We start from the raw sequence: 11,092 nt of genomic DNA, 5'->3' as shown, positions 1-11,092 counted from the left end.
TTTTGTTGCAGTTTGGCCAGGGCTGGGTTTGAACCCGCCACCCTAGGTCTGTGGGGCTGGCCTGACCCTACCCACTGAGCCATAGGCTGGCCTGACCCTACCCACTGAGCCATAGGCGCTGCCCTGGTTTTTCTTTTTCTTCTGTTGCCCAGGCTGGAGTACAAAGGCATTATCATTACAGCTCACTACAACTTCAAACTCCTGGGCTCAAATGATCCTTCTGCCTCAGCCTATCGAGTAGCTAAGACTAAACGCATCTGCTACAACCCCCAGCTAATTTTTCTAGTTTTAGTAGAGAAGGGGTCTCACTCTTGGTTAGCTAGTTTCTAACTCCTGGACTTAAGGGATTCTCCCACCTTGTCCTCCTAGAGTGCTAGGATTACAGGCATGAGCCTCCATGCCTAGCTGGAAATTTGTATTTGAATGGACTAAACCCATGTAATGAACAATCAGAAATCAATTGATTACTTTTTTCATCATTAACAATAGTAACTCACTGAATAATTAGACAATTGGTATTCAGTGTACAGTAGTTGTTATTGCTTCCTTTCCCTTGGTTTTTTGTTTTTGTTTTTTTTCTTATCCAAAGCTTTTAAGCTGAATTACCATGAAATTCCTTAGGATTGAAAGATATTTTATTTCAAGATCACTATTTTACTAGTTTTCTTTATCCTGATTTTTTTTTTTTTGCAATTTTTAGCCGGGACTGGGTTTGAGCCTGCCACCTCCGGCATATGGTGCCAGCGCTCTACTCCTTTGAGCCATAGGCACTGCCCTATCCTGATCTTTCTTATTATTCTGTGAGGTCACATGTCAGAAGATGTTTCAGTTAGTCCCCTTTATGAACTGTTACAAATATTTCTTCAGGAGTGTTTAAAATAGGAAGCTATATTTTGGAGATAAGAGATTTTCTGTTGAGTTGAGGAATAAATTGGAGGAGTACAGGAAGACCAGGTCGAAATTGCTGCTTTGCATGTCATTTCTTAGATTAGAAGTAGAGAAGGAACTGAAATTTGATGGACATCTGCTTTGTATCAGCAACTTTTTGTCCTGTATCTTATTTGTGAGTAGGACATACTGGGAAAAAATCTAATTGAGTTCTTATATTGTTAACAGTGAAACTAGAACGTGAAGCTGAAGAAGAAAGAATTCGGAAGCACAAGGCAGCTGCTGAGAAAGCTTTCCAGGAAGGAATTGCCAAGGCAAAACTAGTCATGCGTAGGACTCCTATTGGTACAGATCGAAATCATAATAGGTAAGTTACTAAGCTTAGTATATTATCTTGTAGGATTATTATATTGTTATTAGTTATAAAACTAAAGTAGTAAGAATAGACAAATGTCCCTATTCAGTTTTCCAGTTTTTTTTTTTTAAAGACATAGTCTTATTCTATTACCCTGGGTAGAGTGCCATGGCATCATAACTTCCACCAACCTCAAACTCTTAGGCTCAAGCCATCCTCTTGCCTCAGCCTCTGGAGTACCTGGGACTAAAGGTGCCTGCCACAGTGCCTGGGTAATTTCTCTGTTTTAGTAGAGACAGTCTCTGTGCTTTTGCTTGAACTCCTGAGCTCAAGCAATCCCGCCCGCCTCAGCCTTCCAGAGTGCTAGGATTGAGTTCTTACATTGTTAACAGTGGGTGTTAACAAATTACAGGTGTGAGCCACTGTGCCCAGTCTTAACAATGGTAATATATTTTAAATGCATACATTTTATGGGCCCTAAAAATAGAGAAATAATAGAAGTTAACAAAATTAGAAACTTGAACTACTTTCTATTTCCAGGAATTCTGGTATCTTTTGTTCTACCATATAATGTTTGGAGTTCTGAACAAAGGAGGAATTCTGTCAACTGTGATAATCTGTAGTGATCTCCAGTAATCCATTGTCTTATTAATACACGGTTGTGATTTGTAGATACTGGCTCTTCTCAGATGAAGTTCCAGGACTGTTCATAGAGAAAGGCTGGGTTCATGACAGCATTGACTACCGATTCAACCATCACCACAAAGACCATGCAGACTCCCCTGATGAGGATTACTGTCCTCGAAGTGAGTATATCTGGTAGTTATTTAACCTACTCAAGTAGACTCAGGAGAATGACGGCCCTTTTTCTCTCACCTCTTCCTTTTGCAGAATTTACTGCCTTCTTAGCTAGATGTGTTTGAGTGAAGTGGGTAGAAGTGAAATAACATAAATTAACAGTTATTACAGATTTTTTTTTTTTTTTTTGAGGTGGAGTTTTGCTTGTTTCCCTCAGTAGAGTGCTGTAGTGTCACAGCTCACAGCAACCTCAAACTCTTGGGCTCAAGTGATCCTGTTGTCTCAGCCTCCCAAGTAGCTAGGACTACAGGCGCCTGGCTATTTCTAGAGATGGGGTCTCGCTTCAGCCCAGGCTGGTCTCAAACCCGTGAGCTCAGGCAGTCCACTCGCCTTGGCTTCCCAGGGTGCTAAGATTATAGGCATGAGCCAAATTACAAACATGAGCCAATTTGTTATCATAAATTTTGTTCCAGGCATAGTGTGGAGAAGATAAAGAACTTGAATATTAGGATGTTTGGGCATTAGATTTTCTAGGAAAAGTTTCCAAACTTCATCCCTTAGAAACCTTGTAAAGGTACTTCAAGGGCTGAAAATGAAGAAAAAGGGCCAAGAAAGCAGAGTTACATGTTCTCTTTCAAACTTCATCCCTTGGAAACCTTTTAAAGGTACTTCAAGGGCTGAAAATGAAGAAAAAGGGCCAAGAAAGCAGAGTTACATGTTCTCTTCCTCTACTTTATAAATTGATTTATTTGATACTTATAGAGCATCTCTTTGTCAAGCAGTTTTTCATTTGCTAGGGATGCAGCAGAAAACAAGAAGATAACATCCTAAATGTCATTTAACTAAAATTCTAGTGAGAGAACACTAAAGTGACTGGGATGGGGTTGTGTAGGGGCTCTGATAATGTTCTTTTTCTTGATAGGAGGATTCATTATATTGGAGAGTTCAGTTTGTAAAATAAAGTATACTTTTCTGAATATATCTATAAATATTCTTTCTAGAAGTATAAATATATTGAATATATTTCAAGAAAAAAATAGAAAATTTTAAAAAAATTTAAAACAAGGGCCAGGCGCCAGTGGCTCATGCCTGTAATCCTAGCCTCTGGGAAGCCAAGGTGGGAGGATCGCCTGATCTCATGAGTTCGAGACCAGCCTGAGCAAGAGCGAGACCCTGTCTCTAAAAATTAGCTGGATGTTGTGGCAGGTGCCTATAGTCCCAGCTACTCCAGAGGCTAAGGCAAGAGGATCCCTTGAGCCTAGGAGTTTGAGACTGCTGTGAGCGATGACGCCACGGCACACAACTGAAGGCAACAAAGTGAGACTCTGTCTAAATAAATAAATAGATAGATGAATAAATAAATAAAATGTAAAACAAAAAATGCTTGGATTGGACCATGTTTTATCAACTTTAGTGTTAGTGACATCTTGGGTGTTTATAATGGGAACTGTCCCATGTATATAGGGTATTTAGGAGGACCCCAGACCTCTACCCTTTAGATACTAGTAATAAAAACCATACTTGTCTCTAGATATTCCTAAATGTCTTCTGGGAAGCTCCCTGTGCAACATCACTGGGTTAGATGATCCACAAACTAACTTCCACCTCTGCTTATATAATCTAATAAAATTGTTCCTTTAACATTAGATTATTATGTTTCTTTGAGAAATCATTTTTTTTAAATGTGGTTTTTCGTTTTAGAGAAATTCCTAACCCAAACTTGAAACTCACAAAATTGCTAAATAAGAAAACTATTAGGTTTTAAAATACAACCCAAAACTTCAAATTTAAGGTGTTTTCATGTTGAATTGTATTGAGTGTAGATTATAGGAGAAAAATCTAGTTTTGGCAGACATTTACAAATACTGAGATGAGGCAGTTAGGTTTGAGAGCGGTAATTAGGGTCACGATCTTTAGAGAGATTTCAGTGGGATGAGGGACTGTTATTTTATAATAAATAAAAAACTATCAGCAGTCCTTGGAAATTAGGGCTACACCAAGAAAAGATTGAGCATCCAAATCCCTTCACTTGTGGAGCATTCTGGTGGGTGTTAATTCCATGTTTTCTAGTTCCAGAATGGCAGTGTCTCTTTAACATTTCCCAGCTGAAAAGACTAAACTAGGCTATGTGTTATTACTGCAGAGAAGATGCTGCAGGTTTCAGGAGAGAGAGCAGGGGAAAGGAAAGAACTAATTGTTGTATTAGGTAAGGCCTTAAATATTGTGTGATGCCCTGCAATAGGCTTTGATAAATTTGCTTAAGATATATCTATATTAAGGTCATGTATTAGTATATAGAAATTGAAGTACAAAAAAGTTAATTGTGTTATTTGACATTGGAAGCCTCCAAGGACAAGTCTGTATTAGATTATATATTCTACTTATCACTGCTTCATAGGTGCCTTTGCTCTTAACATCATGTAAAAGAAGTAAATTCTTTATTCTCTTTCAGAGAAAGTTATTTACTCATTCCTCTTCATTCTAAGTAATGGTACTCTTAAACTTGCAAGTGTACATGCTGTGTTTAAGATATTCTCTTTTCTAGAGATGAGATCTCACTATATTGACCAGCCTGTCCTCAAACTCTTAGGCTTACTTGTTTCTTCCTCCTCAGCCTTCTGAGTAGCTGGTACTATAGGCATGTGCTTCTGTACCCATCTAGTTTGATATTTAAGAGAAAATAGCATATATTATATATGTAAATATATTTCATGGGAGGCCTCTGTGTTATTGTTGAGGTTGCACTAGGTACTGCAAAGGGTTGAAACTAGCAATTGGGTATTTATTATAGTCAACCTAATATCTAACTTTTTCTTAGGTAAAAAAGCAAACTTAGGCAAAAATGCAAGCATAAACATGCATCTTGGACCAGCAACAGAAATTGCTGTAGAAACTACCATACCTAAACAAGGACAGAACCTATGGTAATGTGAGCATTCATCTGGTTGCTCTTTCTTTACCCTTTTAATGATAAGTAAGAAAATACTTAATGTAATGAGTTAATTATCTATTAATACCAGTGAGTTAATCTGTTAAGGGCATTTTATATGACTGTGGTATTTTGGATATCAAAACTCTTTGCTTTAGCAAACCTGATCTTGTTGTTAAGAAGGTACTTGTTTTTGTAATGTTTGGAATTTTTTTTTTCCTTCTGCAATATAACTTTATATATTATATGATAGATCTTAGATAGCAATATAAATGCTTTTGAATCTGTTTGGGAATGGAAGTATTTAGGATTTTCCTTGATTTTTTACTTATTAGTAATTTAATAATTTATAGTTTATATATAAATATATAAATTTAAATTTTATTAAGTACAGAATTACATTTTATTAAATAAAAATTAATTTTATTAAATAAAGACTACATAGCCATTAGCCTTTTGTTCGCAATTCTGCTTTTTAGCAGGGAGCTGGGTTTTGAGAGGATTCCTTCTACTTGGAATTATATTAACTGCATTCTGTGATTACCTTTGGCTTAATGACATTTCATCTTAATTTGGGGTGTAGGTTTACTCTTCAAAGGTGTAGGGACAGATGTGCCAATTAACTTTATAAAATTTGTTTCATTTTTTATTTTAGTAAGAGACGTTGGACCCTTGGGCGGTGCCTGTGGCTCAGTGGGTAGGGTGCCAGTCCCATATGCCGAGGGTGGCAGGTTCAAACCTGGCCCCAGCCAAACTGCAACAAAAAATAGCTGGGCGTTGTGGCGGGCGCCTGTAGTCCCAGCTACTCGGGAGGCTGAGGCAAGAGAATCACCCAAGCCCAGAAGTTAGAGGTTGCTGTGGGCTGTAATACCACAGCACTCTACCGAGGGCAATAAAGTGAGACTCTGTCTCTAAAAAAAAGAGAGAGAGACATTGGCCCCAGTGTCCTAGGATAAAGTTAACATCAGGCCTCATGGAAAAGTAAATTATTTATTAATGTTTTAGATATTAGTTAGACTGAACAGATCTGGAATTTTGTTTTCCCAACTCCTGCTGGGAACCTTAGATCCCTTACTTAGATCCCTTAGATCCCAAACTAGTGTTTGGTTTTGATTTTTTTTCCAGAGTTATCAAGTCTGTTTTTCCCCCTCCAGGTTTTTATGTGACAGTCAAAAGGAACTGGACGAATTGCTAAATTGTCTTCACCCTCAGGGAATAAGAGAAAGTCAGCTTAAAGAGAGACTAGAAAAAAGGTAAAGATTTCCATCTTGTTCCTCACTCCTTACATCTTGTTTCTATTCTGCAGTAGATATAAATATCTGAGGTTTTCTTTCTTTTTGTTTTTGTTTTTCTTTTTGCAGTTATCTATTGAAGTAAAATATTTTAAATGTTTATAACCATTTTACATTCATGTTGCTTAGTAGGTTGGTGTTCAGAAATGTTCTGTCAGTATTCAGCATAGCCAAAATGGAAACAACATAAATGCCTGTAATTGATGGATAAACAAAACGTGATATATCCAAACGATGGAATATTATTTAGCCAGAAAAAGGAATGAAGTATTGTTGTGTACTTTAAAGTAGATGAATCTAGAAAACATGTTACGTGAAAGAAACTAGACATAAAAGGCCACGTGTCGTATGATTCAATTTACATGAAACATGTGGAATAGGCCAGTTCATAGAGTTATAATATGGATTAGTGTTTCTTTTGAGACAAGAGCCTGAAGCTGTCGCCCTGGTAGAGTGCTGTGGCATCACAGCTCACAGCAACCTCCAACTCCTGGGCTCAAGCGATTCTCCAGCCTCTGCCTCCCAAGCAGCTGGGACTACAGGCGCCTGCCACAACACCCGGCAATTTTTTGGTTGCAGCCATCGTTGTTTGGTGGGCCTGGGCTGGATTCAAACCTGCCAGCTCGGGTGTATGTGGCTGGTGCCTTAGCCACTTGAGCCACAGGCGCCGAGCCTAGTGTTTCTTTTTTGTGGTGATTAGAATTAAATAGTTGTGATGGTAGGCCAACCACTTTTGGCCTACTTAAGACAGAATTTTTTTTTTTTTTTTTTAATTGAGTCAGAGTCTCACTATGTCACCCTTGGTAGAGTGCTGTGGTGTCACAGCTCACAGCAACCTCAAGCTCTTGAGTTCAAGCAATTCTCTTGCCTCAGCCTCCCAGGTAGCTGGGACTACAGGCGTCTACCACAATGCCCGGCTATTTTTTTTGTTGCAGTTGTCATTGTTGCTTAGCTGGCCTGGGCCAGGTTTGAACCTGCCAACTTCGGTGTATGCAGCTGGCACCATAAGCACTGTTCTACAGGTGCCGAGACACGGATAAAATTTCAATAAACTTATGGTGGAAAAAATCACAAAATTACAAGCCAGCACTCACCACGAATGAGTGCTAGGAAAAGCAGTATACTTCAGATACTAGAATTAATCAAATACAGAAGAAAATTAATGTAGTTTTAGAATGAATCAAGAATGAGAAATTAGGCCAGGCACCGTGACTCACTCCTGTAATCTTAGCAATCTGGGAGGCCAAGGCGCGTGGATTGCTTGAGCTCACAGGTTTGAGACCAACCTGAACCAGATTGAGACCGCCATCTCTACTAAAAATAAAAGAAAAACTGAGGCAAGAGGATCACTTGAGCCAAGAGTTGGAGGTTGCCGTGAGCTATGATGTTGCCATGGCACTCTACCCAGGTGACAGCTTGAGACTGTCTCAAATAAAAAGAGAAATTAGAAATTTTGTGCAGGAAACATCTCTGATAAGACTATTAAAAACACAAAGGAGAGATGAAAAAGATCTAAGAAGTTTTTGTCATTCAAGTAATTGAAATTTAAAGAACAACTTAAAAATTCCTTTATTGTCCCTTTCCTTTACCTCCACGTAGGTATCAGGACATTATTCACTCTATTCATCTGGCTCGGAAGCCCAATTTGGGTCTAAAATCCTGTGATGGCAACCAGGAGCTCTTAAACTTTCTTCGTAGTGATCTCATTGAAGTTGCAACGAGGTTACAAAAAGGAGGGCTTGGATATGTAGAAGAAACATCAGAATTTGAAGCCCGGGTAAGAATATAAGAAAACCTTTCAAAGCTGTTACTGATGAAAAAACTTAATTTGGAGTTGTTCCTGGACACTGTTATGACTTCTCAAATCATGTTTGGGTATCTTGAAAGATGTATATGGAACCAAAATTACTTATGTCCATATATATTTATATTTTCTCTGCTATCTTTTGCTGGTATCCAGAAAACCAAAAAGTTGGCTCAAAACCTTTTTCTTTAGTGGGGAAATGGAAGTAATCAAATACTTTTAAATGTATCCAGTGAACTCAGGAACACAGTGTTACATGGCTTTTTTGATATTTGAGTATAGGTTGATTTAATTTAGTTGAAGATGGACTTTTTTCACCTTTATCTTAGCTTTCTTTCAACCTAATTTTAAAATTATTCCCTGTAGGTTATTTCATTAGAGAAACTGAAGGATTTTGGTGAGTGTGTGATTGCCCTTCAGGCCAGTGTCATAAAGAAATTTCTTCAAGGCTTCATGGCTCCCAAGCAAAAGAGAAGAAAACTGCAGAGTGAAGATTCAGCAAAAACTGAGGAAGTGGATGAAGAGAAAAAAATGGCAGAGGAAGCAAAGGTATTCAGTTACTGAATATGTGTAGATGAGCTTGATTTGGTTTAAAAATTGTCTAACCCTGTGCCTTTTAGCTATTGTAGGCACTGTGTCCTGAGCCAGTGTTCCATTTTTCAACACTCTTTTCCACTAAATTTATGGTTTTCAAACTGGTCTATGAAGTCTAGCCTCTAGGATTGTGGATGATGATGAGCGCGGGTATGCCCTCCCTGCCCTTAAAAGATGTTGGTTCTCTCTTTTTTTGGAGATAAGAGTCTTACTTTGTCATCCTTGGTAGAGTGTCATGGGGTCATAGCTCATCGCAACCTCAAATTCTTGGGCTCAAGTGATCCTCTTGCCTCAGCCTCCCAAGTAGCTGGGACTGCAGGCACCCACAACAACACCTGGCTATTTTTAGAGATGGGGGTCTGGCTCTGGTCTTGAACACGTGAGCTCAGGCAGTCCACCTGTCTTGGCCTCCCAGAGTACTAGGATTACAGGCGTGAGCCAGTGCACCCAGCCTGAGGTTGGTTCTCTTTTTTGAAAAACATGATGATGGTTTAAGAATAGTTTTTTTGAGACAGAGTCTCAACTCTGCCATTCCAGCTGGAGTGCTGTGGTGTTATGATAGTTAACTGCAACCTTAAACTCCTGGGCTCAAGCAATCCTTTTGCCTTAGCCTCCCCAGTAGCTGGGACTACAACCATGCACAACTGAGCCCAGCTAATTTTTCTATTTTTAGCAGAAATGGGTCTTGCTCTTGCTCATGCTGGGCAAGAGCTCAAGCAATCCTACTGCTTTGATAAACATTTTTTTAATTGTGGTAAAATAATGCATAGCATACAACTTACCATTTTTATGTGTGCCGTTTTGTAGCATGAAGTATATACCCTATTTCCCCAAAAATAAGACAGTGTCTTATATTAAGTATTGCTCCCAAAGATGTGCTAGGTCTTATTTTCAGGGGATGTCTTATCTTTCCTATAAGTAGATCTTATTTTCGGAGGATATCTTATTTTCGGGGAAACAGGGTATTAACATTATTTTGCAGCCATCACCACCACCCATCTCCAAAACTGTTTTCCTTTTATTTTCCCAAACTGAAACTGCCCATTAAACTCTTTTTTTTTCCCCTTCTCTTTTTTTGAGACAGAGTCTCACTCTGATGCTCTGGGTAGAGTGCCATAGCATCGTCATAGCTCACAGCACCCTCGAACTGCTAGGCTCAAGTGATTCTCCTGTTTCTTATTAACTTGTAAATTTCTTTCTTTCTTTCTTTCTTTTTTTTTTTTTTTTTTGCAGTTTTTGGCCGGGCCCGGGTTTGAACCTGCCACCTCCAGTATAGAGGGCCGGTGCCCTACTCCTTTGAGCCACAGGTGCTGCCCAGTTTTTCCATTTTTAGTAGAGATGGTGTCTTACTCTTGCTCAGGCCGGTCTCAAACTCCTGAGCTCAAGCAGTACATGCACCTCGGCCTCCTACAGTGCTAGTATTATAGGCAGGAGCCACTGTGCTCTGCCTTATTAAATTCTTTAACTCCCTGTTTCCTTCTTCCTCTGTCCCCTGGAAAGAATTCAGCTACTCTAGATACTTGATGTAAATGGAATCTTACAACGTATCCTTTAAAGACTGGTTTATTTCACTTTAAGGTTCATTCACAGTATATGCTGGAGTAGTATTTCATTGTGTTAAAAGAAAATAGTTTCTCACACAATACTTCTGACACCAGATGAGTTTTTTTTGCACTAACCAATTCTTGATTTTTCTTTGAAGTTATCAGTTAGTTCTACAGTTCAATTTAATTCTGACACAGTCCAGTAGGAGTTTGTGTCAGTTCCCACAAGTTAAAGGGCTCAGTCTCAACAGACTATCATGAGTTGTAAACTGAGAGTTCTCATGAGCCTTTCCTTAGTTTTGGTAATTTGCTAGAATGCCTCACAGAACTCAGGAAAACATGGAGAGGTGTCCAACTTGGGGCCCATGGACTGCATGCAGATTATTTGAGGATTGTTTTGCTTATGTATGGTGTCGGATATCACGAAAATTATGCACGAACTGATCCCTCCCCCTTTTCTTTTGCTCATCAGCTTTTGTATATTTAACGTGCAGCTCAAGACAACTCTTCTAAGGTGCAGCAAAAAAGAAAAAAGGTTGGACACCTCTGTAAAGAACAGCCAGATGGAAGAGATGCATGGGGTGGGGACGTACAGAGCTTTCATACTCTACCTCAGAGGTCCTCAAACTTTTTAAACAGGGGGCCAGTTCACTGTCCCTCACACCGTTGTAGGGCCGGACTATAGTTTAAAAAAAAACTATGAACAAATTCCTATGCACACTGCACATATCTTATTTTGAAGTAAAAAAGCAAAACGGGAACAAATACAATCACACCGCCTCATATGGCCTGCGGGCCATAGTTTGAGGACCCTTGCCTGAACACTTTACCTTCCCAGCTTCTGGGCATGTTCACCAACCTGGAAATTCATGAAATTTTAGTGTTCAA

At 39.1% G+C, this 11,092-nt stretch overlaps 1 protein-coding gene across 1 annotated transcript in view; it reads left to right on the top strand.

The window, feature by feature from the left end:
* The window catches only part of BAZ1B (bromodomain adjacent to zinc finger domain 1B), an 88,966-nt gene that overhangs the window by 59,229 nt on the left and 18,645 nt on the right, over positions 1-11,092 (top strand). Inside the window, exons 8-13 of the mRNA XM_053556192.1 lie at positions 1,117-1,255; positions 1,916-2,049; positions 4,860-4,965; positions 6,125-6,223; positions 7,862-8,039; positions 8,433-8,615. Of these exons, the coding sequence (XP_053412167.1) occupies positions 1,117-1,255; positions 1,916-2,049; positions 4,860-4,965; positions 6,125-6,223; positions 7,862-8,039; positions 8,433-8,615 (839 nt within the window). The remainder of the gene's footprint in view (positions 1-1,116; positions 1,256-1,915; positions 2,050-4,859; positions 4,966-6,124; positions 6,224-7,861; positions 8,040-8,432; positions 8,616-11,092) is intronic.

Source organism: Nycticebus coucang, chromosome 12, assembly GCF_027406575.1.
Source record: "Nycticebus coucang isolate mNycCou1 chromosome 12, mNycCou1.pri, whole genome shotgun sequence".
Lineage (NCBI taxonomy): Eukaryota > Metazoa > Chordata > Mammalia > Primates > Lorisidae > Nycticebus > Nycticebus coucang.
This window is presented reverse-complemented; position numbering and strand designations above follow the sequence as displayed.